The following is a 27,181-nucleotide window of genomic DNA, read 5'->3' as shown; positions in this document are numbered from 1 at the left end:
CATCGAATTTTCAAAATAAAAGAGATGCACTATAATGGTCAAATACTCTTCTCAGCTCCGCATCATGGGTCTCTTAAAATAACAGTATACTGTAGATCTGAAAGTCTGACAGCAGCCTTGCACCAGATAATTGATATACTGGTGTTTTGCTCTTTTGCAAAAGGAACAAATCCTGCCTACCCACCCTTGGCCAAGGGAGGACCACATGAGCAGGCAGGATGCGAGCAGCCTCCGCAGGGGACGAACACTGCTTGCATGCCACAGAACCCTTACATTGTGCTACCTCAGAAGAGGGGAGTTGGTGGGCAGGGCAATGCCAGCAAATCTACCACTAAGTGGCTCCACCAGCCATGCCAGTCTTGCTGCCTGATAGGAGGGTTGTAACCAACACCAAAGCTACTTCAGACCTGAAGCTGGATGTGGTGGAAAGACTCCTTTCTTCATTCTTGGGCCCCTGTGGAAATCCCAAGTACTGCATAGCTGCTTAGGCTGTGTACTAGGGCCAGGAATTCCCCTGAAGTGCAAGTCATGAGATCAACATATCTTTCATATAAGTGAGGCTGGATCTCCAAAAGGGGCTGGGTGTAGCTTGTCTCCGAAATGATATTGTTGTGACCAGTCAAACAAGTACATCAATCATATAATACAAGATAAACATATTTTACATATATCGTCTAACATTTCTACATATTTAGGAAGGAGACAAAGCATGGTAGAGAGAAATATATGTATTCCTGGTTATTCTGGTTTAGCTGCCTGTAAGCACTTTTATACTCTGTATGAGGACACAATTTATTTGTAAATATGGAACCACCAAGTGAGGGAAAGTTAATATAATTTTATGCCAAAGAACATCTAGGAAATGTTGCGGTTGCACATATACTTTATCTACAGGCTTCCTGGATTTATTCTTACCTGAGATTCTGGTCTAGACGCTGTTTTATCTTTACTGGACTTTTCTTTTTCTGCCTTCTCAGTTGCTTTATCTTTTGTTTTTCTAGTTGTTTTAGGAGTGCTTGCAGATTTTGCCCCTTCAAAATTGCTATAACCATACTGGTTTACTGCCGGAATGTATTCATCATGTTTGTCACCATGTGCTATCCATACATTGTTGTGAGGATTGTATGAATTATTTAACACCATTGCCAAACAGCGAACAAATGTCCCCACATTATATCCGGGATGGAACAGAAAAGCCATTCAACAATACAGAAAGAAAGAGAGAAACCAGTTAATGATTTTGTGATATTAAGCACTGAATTAGCATTGTATGGCAGAAAAAGGAGAAAAATAAACTTAGGGCAAGAAAAACTTTAATACTTGGCTTAGAAAGGGCCAGATTCTGATATCCTTATTTGTCTTAAATAGTACCTTACTTAGGGCTCAACTGTGGTGTTGCCATGAACCCTGTGTGCAGGGCTGCGCATTGTTTCACTGACCCAGGAGCAGCCCAGAAATCAAACTATGACTCAGAAAACCACAATCTTCCTCTTGGTTCCCCACCACATTCCAAGACGAATGTCACCTATGCGAGCCCAATACTTGGTGCAGCATATATCACCTGATGCAGCAGCGGTGGGGTGGGGTAAAGTGGGGTGGGGTAAAGCTACACCTCTTATTGCCCACAAGCATGGAGAGTGAAATGGGAAATACAGAAGAGAGGGAAAGCAAAATATTGCAATGATTAAGAAACATTTTAAAGAATTTCATATACACTAAAATCAGGAAATTCAAAGTTATGGCTCTGATGACAATCCCAACATATTTTGTATTACTGTATGCACCATAATATTGTGTATGTGGCAGTGTGTCAGAGTAAATGATGCTGAGAAAATCAGAACTGAACTTCCTGAGGTATCTTCCCTTAGCTATGTGTGCATTAGCAGATGTTTTTGCATTTAACATTCTTGTTTTTAAAAAGGAAAAATACAGAAACTCAAAATAGCACACACAATTTATGTGTTGAACTGAACAATGAGCTAGATCTCAAACTGTCTCAGAGAACTAAAAAATTTTGAGTTTGAAATCTGAATCTTATCACCAATTCATATGCCTTGAAATATACAGAAAGATTATGTGAACATGTAGATTTGATTACAAAAGGTAGATAGTTAATCCTATTTGGGAAATGGGGATTGGTAGAGTGTAAAGAAAAATGTAACTATTTTATAGCCTGTCAATCAATATTTCTTGAAATCTTTTTGTTACAAAGCCCCCTTTCTTAGGGATTTTCTACACAGTAGCGTATGCACACTACAGGGGTGTGATTCCTAAAGAGCACTAACATGTTGCTCATCAATTGGTCAGTGTAGACCCTGCTGGTGCTCACTAAAGGTTCCCCAGTGTGCTTTACACAGTACTGTTTCAAACAAAGCTGTAAAGTGTACTAGGGAATCTTCAGTGTGCACCAGCAGGGTCTACACCGACTAAGTAATGCTCAACACTTTAGTGCACTTTGGAAATCACACCCTTTATAGTGTGCGCATTATCCCACATGTAAACAAGCCCTTAGTGCCAAATGCAGTGCCATAACTGTGCTCCTACACCCCTTCAACTGAGTGCAAGCCATCCTGCCATGGGGTCAGATCCAAAGCCCACTGAAGCCAGTGGAAAGACTGGAGCAGTCTCCTTCTTTGGGTTATATGGGACTATAAAAAGATAAGTAAACAACAGAGAAATGCATACAGTCTGAAATATTATTTTTATTATGTAGAAAAATGTCTTCTCATACTAGATTTAAATAATATATGATGGCACTGAAGTGCTAAGCTTAAATTGACTCAAAATCGCGGAAGCACATATTAACAAATGAAAGCAAAAATTAAAGCAATCACTGTAAATATTGAAAATAATAAAAACTCTAGAGGAAATGCTAGTATGAAATAAATATTGATGATATAACTTGAAGTTACAATATCATTACATTAATGACTTTATATTTAATATCCTATTACCATAGCATATTACCACAATAAATCAAGCTGGGGCATGTGCACTATTCTGTGAATTATTAACGTTTAAAGATAAAATATTTATATATACAAAGTTTGTATTTATCTGAATACATTAGAGACAGGCAGTGCCATTAGCTAAATGATGCTTGATACAGTCTTCTGCATTTTTGGATGCTGCAAGTTTTTGCTGACTTCTTTAAAGACCTTGAAGGGTTCTGAATTTTAGTTTGTTGACGTCCGTGACGGGCAGCCGAGAGATCGCTACTGGGGATGCTTTGTAGAACCTAATACATGAATTTCTCATGTTTTTAAATAAGCACCTCTACCTTACTAAAAATGAACACTGAACACTATGAGCCAGATTCTTGGCTCAGCTTACAGTCCCTTTGCATTGTTCCAGGGGTGGAAAGAAGCTGTAAATCCGGTCCAACTAACACCCTGTGAGAAGGAATCCCTGGGTGGCACAGGGCTGGCATAAGCAGGTCTACATCAATTCCTGCCCCCCAAACTCTTGGTGTAAAGGTTAAACAGGGTGTGGCTGGGATTCTGTTATGTTGTGCTCCAGAGTGATCCAAAGGCTGCAGGAATGGCTCAGAACCTGGCTGAGTTGTAGTTCTGGTCTTGCACTGGGTACAACAACTGGTCCCTTAAGACCCTGAGTCAGTAAGGTGCTTAAATACCTGCCTAATTTTAAGCAAGTCACCAGTCTTACTACTTACATGGTTAAAATTAAACAGGTGCTTAAGTGCCTTGCTGAACTGGAACCTAATGGGATAGGAAAAAAGAGGGAGACACGATGGAGGAAAGCAACAAGGACACAAGTGGGCTCCAGCTCACTGATCCTGTGGCAATCATAGGAAACTAAATGACATAACATGGTCATTTTATAACCCTGCAGCTTGGATGCAACAGATACTGATAACTGACAGCCACTAATTAAAAGAGAATAGAGGAATCTGGTAGAAAGTACGATATTTACATTGCATAACAATTTCCATTTCATAAATGCCAAGGCTAGAAAGGTCCATTAGATCATCCAGTCTGACCTCCTGTTTCACAGGCCATAGAATTTCACTAAGTGATTCCTGCAACAAGCCCATTAGCTCTGGTTGAGTTAGAGCATCTCTTTTGGAAAGACATCCAGTCCTGATTAAAAGATTTCCAGTGATGGAGACTCCCCCATATCTTTAGGCAGAATATAAAGGTTTCTTGTGACCTTGTCTTTGAACAGCTTTCACATGCCCGTTGTCTGCAGCAGGCCTGTTAAATCTGGGAGGTGTAACCCCTCTGGGCTATGGCAGTGCCTTTTCTTTGTCCCATGAAATCCTATTCAAATTTGGCTGAGAATGAAAGTATTAAAATTGCCATTTCCTTTCTCTCACTTGTGTTCCTCAGGAAATTTCTGGAAGCTTGTCAAAAATCAATGAACATTCCAAGGCTGAGCTCATGCTACCACCATAGCAGACTGGGGCATCAGAGAACTGCCACAGAGCAGCTGTCAGAGAGGAGTGGGAAGACAGCTGGGCTTGGTTCTCTACCCACTGTAAATCTCTAAACCCAGTGCATGGCCCCAGTGGCCCATTTATCCCAAAGAACACCATGTCAGGCAGGAAATTTCCCCACCTCCTAGGTTGGGAGAGATATATGGACTAGGCTCCCCACATTCCCCTCCCACAGACTCACCTCATGGCCTCAGTGGACAATCCCTCCTCTGGGGCAACAAACAAGTCAGGAGGATCCCCAACTCCAAGGGCAGAAGAAAGAGAGAGAGAGAGAGACAGGCCAGGCAGGGCTTCCCCCTAACCAGACTTCAGCCCAGCGCCTGGACCCAGCAATCCACTTCCCTCCCACTCTGGGAAAACTGCCTTCTCCTACAGTCAGTTTATGTTAGTCTGGCAGCTCAAATAGTAGCAGACTATGCTGCAGTGTTGCAGGTTCAGGAGACCATGCTGATGATTCATGATAAGGGGTGGAGGCTGCTACAGCTGCATATACAATTTTTTTACCTTTATCTTAAACACACACACACACAAATCTGTGACCCTAAGAGCACCCCAATGCCAGTTGACATACTGTTGTCATGATAAATACCCAAAAGATGACAAGTAATCTATAATTGGAAAATTAATAACTCACTTATCATTAATATTCTTGTGTGATGTATGTACAGTAAATCCAGAAAGGACTTTATCAATATGTGCTGGAAGTATGTTCTTAAAATATATTTGGTAAGCAGTGCCTAAGCCACCTGTTTCAGACAAAGGAATGTGGTTTCACCTGATGGACTATGTCTCTGATGTAAACTAAGGAAGGTGTGACCAAAGACTAAGCAAAGCACAATAACATGCAACCTAAACAAAGCCATCAGGACAGCAAGTGGAGAAAGCTGACCACTTAATCTTGATGGGGGATGGAGACTGCCTGGGAAGACTTCCTTCCTCTTGAAGCAGAGTCAATGAACTTTGGAAAGATAAGGAGAGAGAAAAATCCATTTGGGCAAGGAATCCATGAGGAGGCAAAGGAACTGAGCACTTTGAGCTCTGCGAAGGGTCCTGGCCAGAGAATCTGGTCAGCTATGGTGTCAAAGAAACTTCGGGTACCCTTCTGGCTCTGTCAATCTAAGATACAACCACATTTGCTCCAATCCCTCAGACAGAGACAAACACACAGCTGTATGGCACAGGAGCTAGCAAACAGAGCTGTAAACAGGGGAGTTTCAGTGGGAGTTTGTATTGTGGTACTTGTTTGGGGTTTGTTTTTGCTGTGGGTGGTGGGGTTTTGGTGTGGTTTGTGTTTCCCAGATTAACAGGATTTAGGTGGGAAGGCTATGACAGATACAGAGGCAGCAGTGGGAGTGACTCATGTAGTGGAAGACACAATGAAGATGACTGGATGTGGAAGCTGTGGTATGTACATGATCCTGGAGGAGGTACATGGTAAGAGTTTTGTCTGCATGAAATGCCATCTGATAGAGGAAAAGATCCGAGGTTTGGAGATGCAGGTGGAAAGTCTGGTTGAGTTTAGAAAGGGGTTCGAGCAGATTATGGAGCAAAGACATGAGGTATCTGAAGGGAAAAGCTCAGACTTGCATATGGAAGCAGGACTGAGGAATTCTGAGGGGAGACTGGGTGAGGAAAGTGGTCAGTGGAAGCATGTGACTAAAAAAACCAGACAGAGGAAAAGACGGCCTAGTGAAGGAGAAATAGAGCTCAAGAACAGGTTTGCAGAGTTGGAAAATGAAGAAGGGGCTCAGCAGGTAGTCACTGAAGGTGGCTGTCACTGAAGGTGGTAGTCACTGAAGCAAGGAAGAAGAGAAGAGTGGCTAGTCCTATAGGAAAAGGGGAAGAGTCAATGGAGACTACACCAAATATGAGCTCCAGGAGGATACAGGATGGGTTGAAGAGGATTACAAGGGAGAATAGGAATGGAAAGAACTTGCAGCTAGAGGGAACAGGGGATAGACTGGAGAATAGCACCGTCACCAAGAGAAGGCAGGACTATGTGATCGGGGACTCTTTACTGAGAGGAATAGACAGGCCTGTAACCAGAGCTGATCCAGAGAATAGAAGGGTGTGCTGTCTTCCAGGTGCTAAGATACAGGATGTAGACCTGAGGTTGAAAAGGATCCTAAAGGGAGCAGGAAAGAATCCCCTAATTATCCTTCATGTGGGAACAAATGATACAGCTAGATTCTCGCTGGAAAGTATTAAGGGAGACTATGCTAGGCTGGGAAAGACACTTAAGGAAATCGAGGTTCAGGTGATCTTTAGTGGGATTCTGCCTGTTCCTAGAGAAGGGCAACAAAGGTGTGACAAGATTATGACTATCAACAGATGGCTTAGGCAGTGGTGCTATAAGGAGGGCTTTGGGATGTATGGCCACTGGGAGGCATTCATGGACAGAGAACAGTTCTCTTGGGATGGACTTCATCTGAGTAGGGAAGGAAATAGACTTCTAGGATAGAGGCTGGAACAACTGATTAAGAGAGCTTTAAACTAGGAATTTGGGGGAGATGGTTGGGAGATGTCCAGGTAATCTATCCGCCAAATTTTAGCATTGAGAGGGAAGAAAACGAAGTAAGAAAGGATACAGCCGTGGGCAGGAGAATGTATATAAGGAGGAAGGGCAGTGTGGATTCCAGTCTAATAGGTTATACTGGCTGTAGAATGACTGTGCCTAATAGGGTACAGAATGTGAGCGACGCCAAACAGCAAAAATTAAGATGTTTTTACACCAATGCGAAGAGCCTAGGTAACAAAATGGAGGAACTAGAGCTACTGGTGCAGGAAGTGAAACCAGAAATTATAGGTATAACAGAGACCTGGTGGAATAGCAGTCATGACTGGACTACAGGTATTGAAGGGTATGTGCTGTTTAGGAAAGACAGAAATAAAGGTAAAGGTGGTGGAGTAGCATTGTATATCAATGATGAGGTAGAATGTAAAGAAATAAGAAGCGATGGAATGGATAAGACAGAGTCCGTCTGGGTAAAAATTACACTGGGGAAGAAAACTACTAGAGCCTCCCCTGGGATAGTGCTTGGGGTGTGCTATAGACTGCCGGGATCTAATTTGGATATGGATAGAGCCCTCTTTAATGTTTTTAAAGAAGTAAATACTAATGGAAACTGCATGATCATAGGAGACTTTAACTTCCCAGATATAGACTGGAGGACGAGTGCTAGTAATAATAATAGGGCTCAGATTTTCCTAGATGCGATAGCTGATGGATTCCTTCATGAAGTAGCTGCTGAACCGACTAGAGGGAATGCCATTTTAGATTTGGTTTTGGTGAGTAGTGAGGACCTCATAGAAGAAATGGTTGTAGGGGACAATCTTGGTTCAAGTGATCATGAGCTAATTCAGTTCAAACTGAATGGAAGAATTAACAAAAATAAATCTGCAACTAGGGTTTTTGATTTCAAAGGGCTGACTTTCAAAAATTGTCGTCCTCATGCTATGAATTATAATCCAGTCTATAATTACATGATCACCAACTGTTTTTTCCACAGGATCTCAGCCTCATTCAGTGCACAAGATGGACACATTGGGAGCAGAATTAAAGGTTGCACAGACAATCAAAAATTTGGTATTTCCTAACTTTCAACTACTTGACTTTGCAATCTAAATAACCTTCTTTTAATGTAGTTTTGTTTACGTAATATATAGCAATATCTCCGGTACAATACAGACATTTCCCAATATAGCATGTATAAGAACCAACCTATTATTATGGCTGAGATAGTATTTTCTATTTTCCCCCAGTCCTCATCACAAAAAAAAAAAAAAAAAAAATACTGCCAAACATCAGCTCTAAGGAATTTTAAGAAAGAAAAGAAAAAACAGCAAAAATTAATCAATGGAATTTAAAATTTTGGGCAAGATGTTGGTTTTCACCTGCAACCTGGATTCAGACTCAAAATCTGGTACTAGCATCCACCTATCTTAAATAGATCTTGGGCTGAACCCTGAATCCAAACACCTCTGAATGTTGAGGGAGTTGTAATGCAGATTAACGTTTGGTAGCTCAGGGGCATCTCTTGGATATTATTATTAACTATTTATCTACAGTAGTACTAGGGATATATGTAGCACTTTACAAAACACAAATGACAACTGTGTGCAAAGAATGGACTTTCACCTAAACATTCATGAAACAATAATTTATAGTCCACATGAGAACTACTGGTCTTCATCTAAAAGGTGAACTATTTAAAAAAAATAAAAACCGCAGACAAATGCAAATGTTAATTTAAAAGAAGAACAAAGAACAACATGTTCTTGTCCTGACAAGTTAATTCCAGTATAAAAATCTACTGCAGATGGCACTGTTGTCTTATATTAAAAAGTACCCAACAGAAACCATGAAGGTTTGTTACAGGAATTTTCCATCTTGCTCAATGCAGCTTTCTTAAAATTCCCATGGTGAGAGAGTCCTTTTTTGTTATACATCAATATTGTTGTATCTATGAATTGTGTTTGAAAATCAATGTTCACTTTAAATTTTTTGTTATGACTCCTCCTGGCACTATCCATCTCTCTGAAAATTGACATAATTTGTTACACCACACGGGAGTCCAGGATGGTAGAGCCAAGTTTCCAAACTGCTTTAATAATGGGTTCACATTCAGAAGGAGGTTTAGAATATTCAGTGTCATTTTGTTCTAAATAGGCTTACTGTATTTTAAGTATTTTCATACCATCTATACAAAACTGTCCAGATAATATATTACTATTAGTAGTAACATTGGTTCATATACTAAATATTAGTATTGATTTAATTTTGCAGTACTTTAAAATAATACCTTATTTTCAGATATGTCCTGTGAGTTTTAAGTGCAATGCAACTGGGTTATCTTGGGAAGACAGATAGTATTAGGGGACAGAATAATCTCTTTTAGCCCTTAAAATGAATTCCCATAGAAGGATACTCTGTATCACTCAGCAGACTAAAATGTTTGTATTGAGCCCAGTGTGGCAAGCACTACTTTGTGAGGAAACCCTTTGTTAATAGAAGTGTGACAGCAGGCCCTTTGTTAATAAAAATCCCTCCTGAAGTCTCCCTTATTTCTTCCTCCTGGGCTCACTCCTGCTCTCAGTGAAGTCAATGACACCACTCCCATTAACTTCAATGGTGCGAGATCAGGCCCTATATAGAAAAATTGTTTTTTTAATATTTAGTGATGAATTTTAAATCTCCTTTTAAAAATATGTCTTTAAAAGAGAAATAAAGAAAATAAATTCAATCAACTAGGGAATAAACCAGTCCATGTTAAAAATGTAATTAATTATTGGTAAAGAATGGCTAAGGGAAAAGTTAGAAAATCTGAATATATACAAATCAGCTAGTCTAAATGATTTACGTCCTCAAATACTAACACAATTGCTTAAAAACTGTATTGAACCACTAAAAATTATTTTGGAATAGTCCTGGAGAATCAGGAAGGATACAAGAAGACTGAAAAAAGTGAATGTTATAATAATCTTCAAAAAGAGGGATGCTATTAATTACCATCTGATAAATCCAACGTCAGTCCCCAATATAATACTGTAGTGAAACCAATAATAAAAGAAACATCTAGAAGATAATATAGCAATGGGCGATAAACAGCACGAATATATAAAGATCAAATCTTGCTAAACAAATTTGATTGTGTGTATATATCAAACAAATTGGTGGATGATCAGAATGCGGTAGATATATTATGTTTATATTTCAGTAAAGCATCTCACAAAACCTCTCTCTGTCACATGGATTGAAAACTGACTGGTGGAAATTCAGCACTCATGACATATGACAATTTATTCAGTGGGGGGAAGAGCCTTGTGGGAAACTGCAGGGATTGATATTATCTGATTTTATTTGACAACTTCACTGATGATCTGGAAGAGGGGATCAACAGCATGTTAATGAAATTCACAGACAACACCAAATTGCCAAAGGGAGCCAGAGAGATTAGAAACATGGGAATAGCTCCCTTTTCAACTACTGTCCCTTTCCCTTTTATCTTTGTTCAAATGCTTATCTTCTGTCTCCACCAAGCTCATTTTTTACCCTTTTTTGACTACATCTCAGAGCCTAGTTTTCCTTCTTCATCCTCCTTGACCTTTCTAATGCCTTTGTCACTATCAGTTACTCCCTCCTTATTAATATAGTCTTTCCTTAGGTTTGTTACTGTCCTCCCCTGATTCTCTTGCTGCTTCTCTGACTATTCCTTCAGCATCTCTTTCAGTAGATCCTCTCCCACTCTCTGGAAGCTCTGCCCACTAACAGCTTTGTGTTTTCTTCCATTTGCCCATTATGAATGGAATGCTCTCACAAACTCAGATAGCCCCAGTTCGGTAGAACGGGTCAGGCAGACCTGTCTTAAAGGGATGTTTGTTTGCATATAAGCTGTAAACAGAGTCCTCAGGCAGTGACAGGGGGAAGAAAGAAGGCAAAGATGACCTGCATCTTAGTAAAGCAGCATAACTCCTCTCCCCACATGCTGCCATATCTCCTTGCTCTGGGCTGGAAAGAACTTTATCTAGGGGTCACTCTCAGGAAAATAGACTTCAAAGGGTGACTGAACTATAAAAGTAAGGGGCAAAAACACCCCAAGTTCTCTAGTCCTATCCATTTCTCTCTTTTCACCTAAAAAGACAAAAGAAATAGCTATCGGACTTTGAGAGCAGATCCTGTCCTGAGAATTTGGTCCCTAATGTTACTGGAAACATGTGGTAAAGGACTTCATCTTGAACCAAGTCTAATTTGTTACATTTAGAAAGTATTCTATCTTTATTTTTCTTGTAACCATTTCTGACTTTAATGCCTCATTACTTGTTGTGCTCACTTAAAATCTCCCTCTTTGTAGTTAAATAAACTTGTTTTATTCTTTGAACAAAACTAATGCAGTGCTGTGAACTGTGTGGGTAATTCCATTTAAAGTGGCAAATTGTTGTATATTGACCTCTTAGAGGGGCAGTGGATCTAATACATCTGGACTGTCCAGGGGAGGGCTGGACAGTGCAGAACACAGATTTTGGTGGGAAATCCAGGACTGGGAGTGTGTCGGGGGTCACCCCTCATGTGAAAGCCAAGGCCTGTGAAAGCCAGAGCGTGTCTGGTGTTTGCTGATAGGCTGGTGGTGTCAGAACTGCTGGACCAGGGCTGTAGCTATGCACAAACACTCATGATGTGACCTGCATGCTAGCAGGTTGTTTGTGAGCAACCCAAGTTGGAAGCTACAACAGCAAAGCACTATCAGGCATCCAAGGTTGCAGGGCAGGGGTGACACAGCCCCTCACTGGTCTGGATTGCACCCTAGAATTCCCATACATACATATGGGGGAAAATAACCTGAAACAGAGCTATCCAATAGGAAGTAGAAATTGGAAAGAAGTAATGCTTAAAGAGGCTTAGGTGTCAGAGTGGACAGCGAAATAGATGGGGGTTTGCATGGGGAAATGGCAGCAAAACACACCATTGCAATTCTGAGTTGCATATGCAGAGGCATTACATGAAGCATGGAAATGATAATCTTTACTTCAGGGCAGTGGTGTGACTGTGGATGATAAACCTTTTCAGAGCACAAAGATGTGGATAATGTGGAAAAAAATCAGATTAAAGAAACAAAAATAATTTTGAGGCTAATGGGATTGATTTATAAAGAAATATTTTAAAAGGCATATATGTTTAGCTTGGCTAAGAGATGATTAAGGGGGAATCTTGATAGCAGTCTATAAATATATGAAATGTGTTAACACTACAAAGAAAGAAGAAACTTTAGGGTGGTAGAGATCATGCATCCGATGAAGTGAGCTGTAGCTCACAAAAGCTTATGCTCAAATAAATTTGTTAGCCTCTAAGGTGCCACAAGTACTCCTTTCCTTTTTAATATTTCAAAAATTCTTCCATTCACACACATGAAAACCAGATATAGACACATGAGATGCACTTGCAAGAAATATTTCCTTGGGGTGTCTCCTTTAACAGATTCATTCCCAGTTGGATTTCAAAGTGTAAACAGAAAGCCTAAATTAATTTTCTATAGCCATTAAGTTAAGACTGCTGAGCCCCATTATTAATTTCTGTGTGTCACTTTTGGTATTCTGGAACCACTCTTTAGTAACATCTTGGCCCTTGTACTTTATTTACCGATGTCACTATTATTAACAGATGGTCTGACCCAGTCCCACTGACTGAGATCTCCATGAACTTCACTCCTCTATGCATACATTTAACCAACCAAATAAATGTTATTTATATTTTAAACCATCTTTCTAAATTTAAATTTTTAGTTCTAGATGTGGTTTGGTTGAAAGTGATAGAAAGTGACATTAATGGCAAATTGTGACAGGGTTTGCGTGGCCCAATAATATGAAATGTTAAATCTAAGCCTGATTCAGCTTCTAAGTACAGTGAGTCAGAATCACCCTGGCTAGCACAAGCAGATGGAAACTACACCTCGCTGCATTGTTCAGGTCCACTGTGCCTCAAGGAAGATTTGCTGAAAGGAGGGCTGGTGGCAGCAGCATCAACGTGTGTCCTGGGTTGCTGTCTCTGCTAGCGGTAGGCAGCTTTGATCATTGTTGGTGGCTCCATACAAGTCCTGCAGAGGCTGCACTAGCAATGTGCTGAGTTACCTCATCTCCTGACCTCCCATCCATGGCCAGTGATGTCTGTTTTGGGGTCTGTGCTGGGTACTTGTGGGTGCATAGCAAAAGGTGAGTTTGTGAACCCCTAATGCTCCTCCACTGCCAGAGAACGGCATCTTCTGCATCAGCAGAAACCAGTACAGATCCTGGAACAAATGTGGCTAATATTTGATTTTACACTGAATGCACCAAGCTAAGAGGCACAGAGTTTGACCTCAGAGCCTCTTTCTTAATTTTATTACCACCTAGTCACTGTATTATGCAGAGAGATGCAGTGGAAATGCATACACAGACAGATAATGCAACTTACAAGTACCAATCTGCCTTTATTTATTTAGAAGCTCCTGCCAGCAAGCTACCAAAAAAGGCAAAATAACTGATTTTCATTAGGGCTTTCTTAGAAATACACTGCATTCATCCATCCATCTATCCGACATAGCTAATAGCTAGCTAGCCTCTTAGTTTGCTAGTCAATGTAATCAAAAGTATGAAGTCATTGATTCACCACTTTTCAATAGTAAACAATTAATACTCTTTCTGAAACATATCCAGGGGCTTTTACAGACTGATTCTACCACAGTAAGTAATTGTGTATGGAAGAACTGAAATTTTTAAAAGTATATTACTAAATTATGCTTGGTCACTGTGGACTTGATTGTGCGTGTTAGGCACAGCCTGGAATAAGGGGTGATGAGGAACTGTACTGTCCTAGGGGGAGCGCTGAGAGGCAAATTGCATCCTGAGCCCCCAGTTATACTACTGAACCCCATCAGGCAGTTCAGGCTGCTCCCCCTTGCATGCCCAACTGTATAGGGTGTTTAGAGGAGACTGACACAGTCATTGCCCAGCTTCCTCTCCTTTTCACTCTTCAACGCTTCCATGCTCCTCCAGGAAACTAGTGTCTGAGTAGTTCCTGCACCCTCTTTGTGTGCAAGGACTGCAATTCTGCCTGGCCCTTTTGCAGACTGTGAGGTGTAAGCCTCCATATTCCCTCATCTCCCTAATGCATATCCATATAAGGGCCAGGTAGAGTGGGCATTGACTAGTGGCAGAGTGGGCTTTCATTAAATACTCCTGAAATAATATGTGTGGTGGGGAGGGGGGGGGTTGCTGAGGCTCCAACTGGGTTCTACCAGCAAAATACTGATTTACTGACAAGGACTAGTACTGTAGTTGATTGAGAAATAGAGAAGTTTTTGAAACTAAGAAAGGAGGAGATGTCAAGAGGAGACACTTGCTGTGCTAAGCGATTTGAATTGCATATCTTGGTTCAGAAAGCTATCAAATGACTATGACTGACAGCCAACTGCACCAATCCATGCATTCAGGCACTCCTTCACTTCCTGTCTTAATTATTACATAGTGGTGCCATGGGCTGCTAAACAGCAACCACGTTTCACTCCAGATGTGGCAGCATTTCAGCAGCGGATGAACTGATCCTTGTGTATAGACAGTAAAGGGCTGAAATGACCGCTAAACTATAATTTAAAATGTTCTAATGGCTGCTCTCAGTTATGTCAGCTGTCACTGGTCCATATGGCCACTGCACTGGTGAGGGTCAGGAAGAATGTCATGTGCACTGGCCTATCCTCCTCAAACTTGACATGTCCCTTATGCAGAGAAGTACACGGTACCCCCTCTGTTTTGGAGAATCCTCCTGGAGGGCAGCTATCCAGCTGCTTTGTGCTCCCTCCTAAGTGCAGAAAAACTAGAAGGACTAAGAATCTAATCCATTACTCTTAGTTAGGGTGACCAGGCAGCAAGTGTGAAAAATAGGGACGGAGGGTGGGGAGTGGGGTAATAGGAGCCTATATAAGAAAAAGACCCAAAAAGTGGGACTGTCCCAATAAAATCGGGACATATGGTCACCTACTCTTAGTTATACTTTAAAATTCTGTCACATAGAATCATAGAATATCAGGGTTGGAAGGGACCTCAGGAGGTCATCTAGTCCAACCCCCTGCTCAAAGCAGGACCAATCCCCAACTAAATCATCCCAGCTAGGGCTTTGTCAAGCCTGACTTTAAAAATATCTAAGGAAGGAGATTCCACCACCTCCCTAGGTAACGCATTCCAGTGTTTCACCACCCTCCTAGTGAAAAAGTTTTTCCTACTATCCAACCTAAACCTCCCCCACTGTAACTTGAGACCATTACTCCTTGTTCTGTCATCAGCTACCACTGAGAACAGTCTAGATCCATCCTCTTTGGAACCCCCTTTCAGGTAGTTGAAAGCAGCTATCAGATCCCCCCTCATTCTGATCTTCTGCAGACTGAACAATCCCAGTTCCCTCAGCCTCTCCTCATAAGTCATGTGTTCCAGTCCCCTAATCATTTTTGTTGCCCTCCGCTGGACTCTTTCCAATTTTTCCACACCCTTCTTGTAGTGTGGGGCCCAAAAGTGGACACAGTACTCCAGATGAAGCCTCACCAATATCAAATAGAGGGGAACGATCATGTCCCTCGATCTGCTGGCAATGCCCCTATATACATCCCAAAATACCATTGGCCTTCTTGGCAACAAGGGCACATTGTTGACTCATATCCAGCTTCTTGTCCACTGTAACCCCTAGGTCCTTTTCTGCAGAACTCCTGCCGAGCCATTCGGTCCCTAGTCTGTAGCAGTGCATGGGATTCTTCCGTCCTAAGTGCAGGACTCTGCACTTGTCTTTGTTGAACCTCATCAGATTTCTTTTGGCCCAATCCTCTAATTTGTCTAGGGCCCTCTGTATCCTATCCCTACCCTCCAGCGTATCTACCTCTCCTCCCAGTTTGGTGTCATCTGCAAACTTGCTGAGGGTGCAATCCACACCATCCCCCAGATCATTTATGAAGATTTTGAACAAAACCGGCCCCAGGACCGACCCTTGGGGCACTCCACTTGATACCCGCTGCCAACTAGACATGGAGCCATTGATCACTACCTGTTGAGCCCGACAATCTAGCCAACTTTCTATCCACCTTCTAGTCCATTCATCCAGCCCATACTTCTTTAACTTGCTGGCAAGAATACTGTGGGAGACCATGTCAAAAGCTTTGCTAAAGTCAAGGAACAACACATCCACTGCTTTCCCCTCATCCACATAGACAGTTATCTCATCATAGAAGGCAATTAGATTAGTCAGGCATGACTTGGACTTGGTGAATCCATGCTGACTGTTCCTGATTCCTTTCCTCTCCTCTAAGTGCTTCAGAATTGATTCCTTGAGGACCTGATCTATGGTTTTTCCAGCGACTGAGGTGAGGCTGACTGGCCTGTAGTTCCCAGGATCCTCCTTCTTCCCTTTTTTAAAGATGGGCACTACATTCGCCTTTTTCCAGTCGTCCGGGACTTCCCCCGATCGCCATGAGTTTTCAAAGATAATGGCCAATGTCTCTGCAATCGCTTGTGCTCGTCCAGCTTTTCTAAATAGTCCCGAACCACTTCTTTCTCCACAGAGGGCTGGTTACCTCCTCCCCATGCTGTGCTGCCCAGTGCAGTAGTCTGTGAGCTCACCTTGTTCGTGAAGTCAGAGGCAAAAAAAGGATTGAGTACATTAGCTTTTTCCATGTCCTCTGTCACTAGGTTGCCTCCCTCATTCAGTAAGGGCCCACGCTTTCCTTGACTTTCTTCTTGTTGCTAACATACCTGAAGAAACCCTTCTTGTTACTCTTAACATCTCTTGCTAGCTGCAACTCCAGGTGGGATTTGGCCTTCCTGATTACACTCCTGCATCCCCGAGCAATATTTTTATACTCCTCCCTGGTCATTTGTCCAATCTTTCACTTCTTGTAAGCTTCTTTTTTGTGTTTAAGATCAGCAAGGATTTCACTGTTAAGCTAAGCTGGTCGCCTGCCATATTTACTATTCTTTCTACACATCGGGATGGCTTGTTCCTGTAACCTCAATAAGGATTCTTTAAAATACAGCCAGCTCTCCTGGACTCCTTTCCCTCTTGTGTTATTCTCCCAGGGGATCCTGCCCATCAGTTCCCTGAGGGAGTCAAAGTCTGCTTTTCTAAAGTCCAGGGTCCGTATTCTGCTGCTCTCCTTTCTTCCTTGTGTCAGGATCCTGAACTCGACCATCTCATGGTCACTGCCTCCCAGGTTCCCATCCACTTTTGCTTCCCCTACTAATTCTTCCTGGTTTGTGAGCAGCAGGTCAAGAAGAGCTCTGCCACTAGTTGGTTCCTCCAGCACTTGCACCTGGAAATTGTCCCCTACCCTTTCCAAAAACTTCCTGGATTGTCTGTGCACCGCCGTATTGCTCTCCCAGCAGATATCAGGGTGATTGAAGTCTCCCATGAGAACCAGGGCCTGAGATCTAGTAACTTCCGTGAGTTGCCGGAAGAAAGCCTCGTCCACCTCATCCCCCTGGTCTGGTGGTCTATAGCAGACTCCCTCCACAACATCACCCTTGTTGCTCACACTTCTAAACTTAATCCAGAGACACTCAGGTTTTTCTGCAGTTTCATACTTGAGCTCTGAGCAGTCATGCTGCTCCCTTACATACAGTGCAACTCCCCCACCTTTTCTGCCCTGCCTGTCCTTCCTGAACAGTTTATATCCATCCATGAGAGTACTCCAGTCATGTGAGTTATCCCACCAAGTGTCTGTTATTCCAATCACATCATAATTCCTTGACTGTGCCAGGACTTCCAGTTCTCCCTGCTTGTCTCCCAGGCTTCTTGCATTTGTGTATAGGCACTTGAGACAACTTGCTGATCGTCCCTCTTTCTCAGTATGAGGCAGGACCCCTGACCTCTCGCGCGCTCCTGCTTGTGCTTCCTCCTGGTATCCCACTTCCCCACTTACCTCAGGGCTTTGGTCTCCTTCCCCCGGTGAACCTAGTTAAAAGCCCTCCTCACTAGGTTAGCCAGCCTGCTTCCGAAGATGCTCTTCCCTCTCTTCGTTAGGTGGAGCCCGTCTCTGCCTAGCACTCCTCCTTCTTGGAATACCATCCCATGGTCAAAGAATCCAAAGCCTTCTCTCCGACACCACCTGCGTAGCCATTCGTTGACTTCCATGATTCGACGGTCTCTGCCCAGGCCTTTTCCTTCCACGGGGAGGATGGACGAGAACACCACTTGCGCCTCAAACTCCTTTATCCTTCTTCCCAGAGCCACGTAGTCTGCAGTGATCCGCTCAAGGTCATTCTTGGCAGTATCATTGGTGCCCAAGTGGAGAAGCAGGAAGGGGACACCATCTTGGACACTTTTGAGGAGAGTAATGGGTCTTCATGAGAGTTAACGATGTTGGAGTTGTGGGGACATGTATGGTGCTGTTGAGTGTCCCATCAAAAGGCCTGCTTAGATCCCCCTGGATGGCCAGACATAGCCATCACACCTGCATAGCGGGTTTCCCCTTTGACAGTACTGAAGGGCCTGGTACCGAACAATGATCAGAACCAACAGGTTCCTTCCTGACTGCCAGCACTGACACTGCCAAGTCTTGCACGGTGTCTGTGTAGGTGACAGAGTTAATGGTGCCAACTTCTGTGGTACTGAGACAGAGGAGTACCCTGACTTAGGTCACGCTCTACTGTGATCTCCATGCCTGGCTGTCTTCGGTGCGGGGATTGACAGCCAACAGTTTTTTGTGCCTTTTCTTGGGCACTAGAGATGGTGAATGGTGCCGGGACTCCAGTAGGCTCCTTACTGATGCTGGGCCCCACTCTATGCCCAGTCAGACTGGCCTGGCTCAGATGGAGGTCTCAGTGCTGCCTCCATGAGCAAAAACTTAGCCTGGTCCTTCCTCATGCAGGGCTTAAAGTCTGTGCAGATCTGGCAGCGGTCCTCCATGTGAGCTTCTCCCAGGACCCAGGCACTTGCAGCAGCTTGAAAGCAGGTCACTCAGGGGCATAGCCTTGTTGCAGGAGGCGCAGGGCTTGAAGCCCAATGACCAAGGAATGCCTTGGCACCAGGTAACAGACAAAAACATAGCTAACTCAGTAAGTTACCAACTTACACTAAAATTGACAAAAACTATTTACAACTAGCTAACTATGTACAAATATATAAAAGAGAAGACATCTGAGAGAGCCAGCCAAAGCAAGGATAGCAGTTCCAGCAACCATCAGGGGAGATATAAAAGAACTGAGAGAGCACAGGGTGCTTTATACTGACGCTATAGGCATGCAGCAGGAGAGGGCATTCAAGCAACCCTGACGGTACCACTGAGGGAAAAATTTCCAGCGACTATGCTTGGGGCATGCACACACCTAGAGTGGAATGCACATGTGCAATCACGCAAAGAATATGCATATACATGAAGTATACATAAGGCTTTCAGGTCAGGTAAAAGAGGAAGCAAAGATAAGAAATTTACTTGACTTCAAAGCCATTTATTGAGAGTACTAATTACTTCTGACCTGTGACAATGATAGAAAGAGTCACTTTGTTCTAATATTGAACAAGAAACTTTATTAGAATATGGGGAATAGTATTATCTCTAAAGCTACTTTGTCTCTCTCTGCTGCGCTATAGAGCTTCCCCCAGGACCCTTCCCAGTCCTCGCCCTGCCTGGCTTGCTGTTATAGAGTTAAAGAAATAGTACACATATCACCATGGCTTCTAAGCTTTATTGTTATAAGATGTCACCAGAAAACTAACTAAACAAAAGCAGTCATTCTGAAGGAACAAATTGCAAGAACCATTTTCAGTTTCTTGCTTGGTAGTAAGGTCACAGTAAGTGATGAATTTTTAAAGACTGAAGAAATTTAACTTTACCCTTTTGGATTAATTCATTTGTTTTATTCACAAATAGTCTGAATTATGCATTCTGGCATGGCGTCTGCAGTTAGGCATTCTGGGGATGAATTTATAGCAGTGGTTCTCAAAGCCGGTGCGCTGTTTGTTCAGGGAAAGCCCCTGGTGGGCTGGACTGGTTTGTTTACCTACCGCATCCGCAGGTTCGGCCGATCGCGGCTCCCACTGGCCGCAGTTTGACAAATTGACAAAAGTGTAATGTTATTACCAAAAGATAATAATACAAGTTATGGAAATATCTTATGTATTTACTGAACAGAAATAAGTGATATACCAATACAACATCTTTAAAAAACGAACCATACTGCACACTCTAGCAGGTGTGTTTAAAGTGACATACCTTTGATTTCATTTTTCTCCATTTCTTTCAGTGCCTGAACAAATGCCAACTGACTCTCGGTAAGTGGCCAACTGTTATACAACACCAGTGCTTGTATAGTGTACTTGTGAGTCTGTGAAGCCAAAGGCAATATATTAATCAGCTGATGACATTAATATGCATCCACAGTGAGCATCCCAAAGTATTTCAGTAAACTGTTAGACATTGAACACAGGCTGCCTAACTATGGCAAGAGAAGCCATAAATTAGTTCACAAACTTATACATGTCACATTATTCACAAGAATCTCAAAAGAAGTCTCAGTACTAATGCCAAACTACACTGTTGTAATTTCCTTCTAGAACTGCACACTCACTATCAAAGTGAAACTAAGTTGAGCTATAGAATAAGGAACTACACTCCTTTAAGGTTTTAATGTAACATTTTCCTGAGCATATGGTGCACAAAGACTTCTTTTCTTCTATAAAACCATAAACCCTCAACAGCTCACTGAGTTTTGAATGCTCATACTGTAGAGTTATGTTTGTAGAAGATTATCATTTAGAGATGCTCCCTCATAACGGACAGTATTATGAACATAGGAATTTGGAGATGTGCCCTGGAGGCGCAGATTGGGAACATCACATGGCTGTGTGCAGCAGTACACCACAGTAACTCTCCAGTTTGTTTTATTAAAGTTTTATTCCTTTCTCATTCACTGGTTTGTTGTTTAATGAACCTCATGATCATTACATAGACGAGGACATATGATTATCTTTTCAATAGAGATATGTGACTAGAATGCTGAACTCTTCATTATTTACAATGAATAGTAAATTATTCTAAGAGTATCTCTTATTCTCTTCAACTACTAATGTTATCTCTGTGGTAAAGAAACAACTGAAAGTAGGCATGATTCATCTACCTGTAAAGTTAACATTTTATTGAAATTAAACCCCAGTCTTAAGAACAAAAAAAAAAAAAATCACATTTAGCTAACAGGGGAGCAATTGGATACAGAAAGAAAAGCACTGTTTGGCAGCAGGAATATGTCCACATTATTTTCCTACAAATATGTAAATGATGTCAGGTGAAGGCCAAGGAATCCTTCGTACCATAAGTTTTGATCTCCCTCCTAAAAAATTCTTGCCTCGAATAATGGGCAATTTTTTTTCATGTGCTGCATAATGTAACATGAACTTATAAGAAGTCTCTCTCCAGAAGTATCACATGTCGACTCCAAATGTCTTACAAAATTTTACATGGAACAGATGAAGTGCCTGCATTTCATTTGACCCCGACTCTATCTTGGGATGTCTTTCTTTTTCTAGATTGTAAATTCTTCCTTGTCTTCCTACATATCTGTACTTCATCTAGCACACTTTGAACACTATTGTAATATAAATAAATACAAACAACATAGTAAATAATCTTTCCGAGGGCCTGGCTCTGGAGGACTTCTTACCATTTAGAAGCTGGGATGGGTGGCAGAGTAGGGACCCTGTTTTTTCATTGGTTTCCTGGACACACATTACTCTGCTTGGGAAATTTTGTGCTGTGGTATGAAGACATTAGAGAAACACTAGGAGCATGGATGGACATAAGGACTTCTCACGCCCTAGCTTTCCAAGTTGTCACACCTGAGAAGCAGTCTGCCTCACTGAATGGGGAACTATTGGTGACTCTGGTGCCACACAGCAAGCTACTGAAAAGTGGACTAATATAATTGAATTTAGTGTCAAGGGGATTCCCAAACAAATATTTATGTAGAGATACCTCATTGGCTCTAGAGGAGGGTTGCCATGGTTATCATTCTGAATTTAATCATAAACCCTTCGGCTGTTTGTGAAATTTCAGCTGTTTTCCATAGACACTTTGGAAGATAGCAAAGACAACAACCGCCAACAAGGAAGATTACCTTGCAAGTACAGATATATGAAAAGTTTTTTAAAGTATTCCCAAACATCAAATCTATAAAACATTCTTGCAGTTTACTTGGAAATGAGTGTCATGCCAATGACAAGTAAAGCTTTTCAATCTGTACATTGCTCCAAGGCTGTTTAGCATAATTATAATTAGGCAGGCCAAAAAAGAATTTGAAGAGTAACTAGCCAAAGACTCAAAAATTGTCAGCAAGAAGTTTTGTAAATACATTAGAAGCCAACAATCATAGGGACCATTGGATGATCGACATGCTAAAGGAGCACTCAAGGAAGATAAGGCCATTTTGAAGAAGTTAATGAATTCTTTGCATCGGTCTTCACTACAGAGGATGTGAGGGAGATTCCCTCACCTGAGCCATTCTTTTTAGATGACAGATCTGAGGAAATGTTCCAGATTGAAGTGTCAATAGAGGAAGTTTTGGAAAAAATGATAAATTAAACAGTAATAAGTCACCAGGACCAGATGGTATTAACCCAAGAGGTCTGAAGGAACTCAAATATGAAATTGCAGAACTACTAACTCTGGTATGTAATCTATCATTTAAATTAGCTTCTGTACCAGATGACTGGAGGACAGCTAATGTGATGCTGATTTTTTTTAAAAGGCTCCAGAGGCGATCCTGCCAATTACAGGCCAGTGAGCCTAACTTCAGTGCCAGGCAAATTGATTGAAACTATAGTAAAGAACAGAATTATCAGACTCATAGATGAACACAATTTGTTGTGGGGGAGTCAACATGGCTTTTCTAAAGGGAAATCATGCCTTACCAATCTATTAGAATTCTTTGAGGGGGCAACAAACATGTGGACAAGGGTAATCTACTGGATAGCATGCACTTAGACTTTCAGAAAGCCTTAGACAAGGTCCCTCCCTAAAGGGTCTTAAGTAAAATAACCAGTCATGAGATAAGAGGGGACATCTTCTCATGGATCAGTAACTGTTTAAAAGACAGGAAACAAAGGGTAGCAATAAATGGTCAGTTTTCAGAATGGAAAGAACAGTGGTGTTCATCAGGAATATGTACTGGGACCAGTGCTGTTCAACATATTCGTAAATGATCTGGAAAAAGGGGAAAACAGTGAGGTGGCAAAATTTGCCGACAATACAAAATTTCTCAAGATAGTTAAGTCCAAAGCAGACTGAGAAGAGTTACAAAGGGATCTCACAAAACTGGGTGACTGGGACACCAAATGGCAGATTGCATTTATCAACATTGAATTTCAAGTAATGTACATTGGAAAACATAATCCCAAGTTTACATAAAAAATGACGGGATCTAAATTAGCTGTTACCACTCAAGAAAGATCTTGGAGTCATTGTGGATAGTTCTCTGAAAATATCCTCTCAATGTACAGCAGCAGTTAATAAAGCTAACAATATTACGAACCATTAGGAAAGGGATATCTAAGAAGACAGATAATTATCATAATGCCACTATATAAATCCATGGTACACCCACAGCTTGAATTCTGTGTGAAGTTCTGGTCACCCCATCTCAAAAAAGATATATTGGAATTGGAAAAAGTACAGAAAAGGGAAACAAAAATGATTAAGGGTATGGAATAGATTCCAAATGAGGAGAGAGAAAAAAGATTGGGACCTGAGTTTGGAAAAGAGACTACTAATAGGGGATATCATACAGGTCTATAGAATCATGAATGGTGTGGAGAAAGTGAATAAGGAAGTGTTATTTATTCCTTCACATAACACAAGAACCAGGGGTAACCCTGCGAAATTAATAGGCAGCAGGTTTAAAACAAACTCAAGGAAGTACTTCTCATAATGCACAGTCAACCTGTGGAACTCACTGCCAGGGGATGTTGTGAAGGCCAAAACTATAATGGGGTTAAAAAAAGAATTAGATAAGTTCATGGAGGATAGGTCCATCAATGGCTATTAGCCAACATGTTCAGGGATGCAACCCCATGCTCTGGATGTCTCTAGCCTCTGATTGCCAGAAGCTGGGAGTGGATAACAGGGGATGGATCACTCAATGATTACCTGTTCTGTTCATTCCCTCTGAAGTACCTGCCATTGGCCACTGTTGGAAGACAGGATACTGGGCTAGATGGACCATTGGTCTGACCCAGGATGGCCATTCTTATGAGACAGTAGTTTATCTCAAAGTCTTTGGGAATGAAAATGCTTATATACCTAGAAAATATTTTTGATTGTAACAGAGTCAGAAGACTTCCTAAGACTGTATCTTGGGCTAGGTACATCTGTAATAGACACTGGGTTTTTCAGCAAAGTATAGAAAATATTTTAATCCCTTTCTATTCCCTGCTTCAAGATGGAATCCATAATAAATATGTGCCAGAAAATATCTGTTGTCTCTGCCAGAGAACACAAACACGTTTCTCAGAGGAAGTGGCTTTGCCCCCTTCCTTACCCACGCTATACTACAGGAACATCTAGAGGTGTTTGTTGGATGCAAGAAAGACTAAAAATCTGGCAAACAAGAAGCAAGAGTTCATCTCTGACATTCTGCTTGGCTGGAATTAGTGATTTGGGATTTACTGATGACAAACACTATATAAGAGCTAGGTGCTAATAAAATAAATAAATAAAGTAGAAGAGAAAGAACTTAATGTTATTAGAACCCCATACTTTTCTAAATTTGCACACTCTAGAATTCTGGAAACAGATCACTCCAAGATAGGATGGGAAACTTCTTTTGGGTGTTAAAGAATAGCTGGGTTACAGGACTTTTCAGGAGCCTCACTAAGCTCGTACATAGAAATGCTTTCAGTCTTGAATGCTCTCAGGAATTCATCAAAGTTTCCATACAATTGGAAGAAATATTCGGAGTCCCTGAGTGTGCTCCCAATTTCTGTATCTATTTTCATTTCCCCACTACCCCAGAAAGTCTTGAATCATAGAATCATAGAATATCAGGGTTGGCAGGGACCTCAGGAGGTCATCTAGTCCAACCCCCTGCTCAAAGCAGGACCAATCCCCAACTAAATGATCCGTGCCAGGGCTTTGTCAAGCCTGACCTTAAAAACCTCAAAGGAAGGAGATTCCACCACCTCCCTAGGTAACGCATTCCAGTGCTTCACCACGCTTCTAGTGAAAAAGTTTTTCCTAATATCCAACCTAAACGTCCCCCTTTTACTCCTCGTTCTGTTATCTGCTACCACTGAGAACAGCCTAGATCCATCCTCTTTGGAACCCCCTTTTAAATGCAGCTATCAAATCCCCCCTCATTCTTCTCTTCTGCAGACTAAACAATCACAGTTCCCTCAGCCTCTCCTCATAAGTCATGTGTTCCAGTCCCCTAATCATTTTTGTTGCCCTCTGCTGGACTCTTTCCAATTTTTCCACATCCTTCTTGTAGTGTGGGGCCCAAAACTGGACACAGTACTCCAGATGAGGCCTCACCAACATTGAATAGAGGGGAACGATCACGTCCCTTGATCTGCTGGCAATGCCCCTACTTATACAGCCCAAAATGCCATTGGCCTTCTTGGCAACAAGGGCACACTGTTGACTCATATCCAGCTTCTCGTCCACTGTAGCCCCTTGGTCCTTTTCTGCAGAACGGCTGCCTAGCCACTCAGTCCCTAGTCTGTAGCGGGGCATGGGATTCTTCCGTCCTAAGTGCAGGACTCTGCACTTGTCTTTGTTGAACCTCATCAGATTTCTTTTGGCCCAATCCTCTAATTTGTCTAGGTCCCTCTGTATCCTATCGCTGCCCTCCAGCGTATCTACCACTCCTCCCAGTTTGGTGTCATCTGCAAACTTGCTGAGGGTGTAGTCCACGCCATCCTCCAGATCATTAATGAAGATATTGAACAAAACTGGCCCCAGGACCGACCTTTGGGGCACTCCACTTGACACCCGCTGCCAACTAGACATGGAGCCATTGATCACTACCTGTTGAGCCCGACAATCTAGCCAGCTTACTATTCACCTACTAGTCCATTCATCCAGCCCATACTTCTTTAACTTGCTGGCAAGAATACTGTGGGAGACCGTATCAAAAGCTTTGCTAAAGTCAAGGAATAACATGTCCACTGCTTTCCCCTCATCCACATAGACAGTTATCTTGTCGTAGAAGGCAGTTAGATTAGTCAGGCATGACTTGGCCTTGGTGAATCCATGCTGACTGTTCCTGATCACTGTCCTCTCCTCTAAGTGCTTCAGAATTGATTCCTTGAGGATCTGCTCCACGATTTTTCCAGGGACCGAGGTGAGGCTGACTAGCCTGTAGTTCCCCAGGTCCTCCTTCTTCCCTTTTTTAAAGATGGGCACTACATTAGCCTTTTTCCAGTTGTCCGGGACCTCCTCCGATCGCCATGAGTTTTCAAAGAAAATGGCCAATGACTCTGCAATCACATCCGCCAACTCCTTTTGCACTCTCGGATGCAGCGCATCCAGCCCCGTGGACTTGTGCGTGAAGACAAAGGCAAAAAAAGGATTGAATACATTAGCTTTTTCCACATCCTCTGTCACCAGGTTGCCTCCCTCATTCAGTAAGGGGTCCACACTTTCCTTGACTTTCTTCTTGTTGCTAACATACCTGAAGAAACCCTTCTTGTTACTCTTAACATCTCTTGCTAGCTGCAAATCCAAGTGTGATTTGGCCTTCCTGATTTCACTCCTGCATGCCTGAGCAATATTTTTATACTCCTCCCTGGTCATTTGTCCAATCTTCCACTTCTTGTAAGCTTCTTTTTTGTGTTTAAGATCAGCAAGGATTTCACTGTTAAGCCAAGCTGGTCGCCTGCCATATTTACTATTCTTTCTACATATCGGGATGGTTTGTTCCTGTAACCTCAATAAGGATTCTTTAAAATACAGCCAGCTTTCCTGGACTCCTTTCCCCCTTGTGTTATTCTCCTAGGGGATCCTGCCCATCAGTTCCCTGAGGGAGTCAAAGTCTGCTTTTCTGTATTCTGCTGCTCTCCTTTCTTCCTTGTGTCAGGATCCTGAACTCGACCATCTCATGGTCACTGCCTCTCAGGTTCCCATCCACTTTTGCTTCCCCTACTAATTCTTCCTGGTTTGTGAGCAGCAGGTCAAGAAGCGCTTTGCCCCTAGTTGGTTCCTCCAGCACTTGCACCTGGAAATTGTCCCC

The 27,181-nt window shown here is 42.1% G+C and overlaps 1 protein-coding gene across 3 annotated transcripts in view; it reads right to left on the bottom strand.

Annotated features, from left to right (window-relative positions):
* ADGB (androglobin) overlaps window positions 1-27,181 on the bottom strand; it is a 224,409-nt gene that overhangs the window by 16,582 nt on the left and 180,646 nt on the right. For all 3 annotated transcript variants that reach the window (XM_073337563.1, XM_073337564.1, XM_073337565.1), the window contains 2 exons: window positions 20,176-20,287; window positions 916-1,097 (listed from right to left, as the gene is read on the bottom strand). In XM_073337563.1, the coding sequence (XP_073193664.1) occupies window positions 916-1,097; window positions 20,176-20,287 (294 nt within the window). The remainder of the gene's footprint in view (window positions 1-915; window positions 1,098-20,175; window positions 20,288-27,181) is intronic.

This window comes from Lepidochelys kempii, chromosome 3, assembly GCF_965140265.1.
Source record: "Lepidochelys kempii isolate rLepKem1 chromosome 3, rLepKem1.hap2, whole genome shotgun sequence".
Lineage (NCBI taxonomy): Eukaryota > Metazoa > Chordata > Testudines > Cheloniidae > Lepidochelys > Lepidochelys kempii.
The sequence above is the reverse complement of the archived record's forward strand: the minus strand, read 5'-3'. Positions and strand labels throughout refer to the sequence as shown.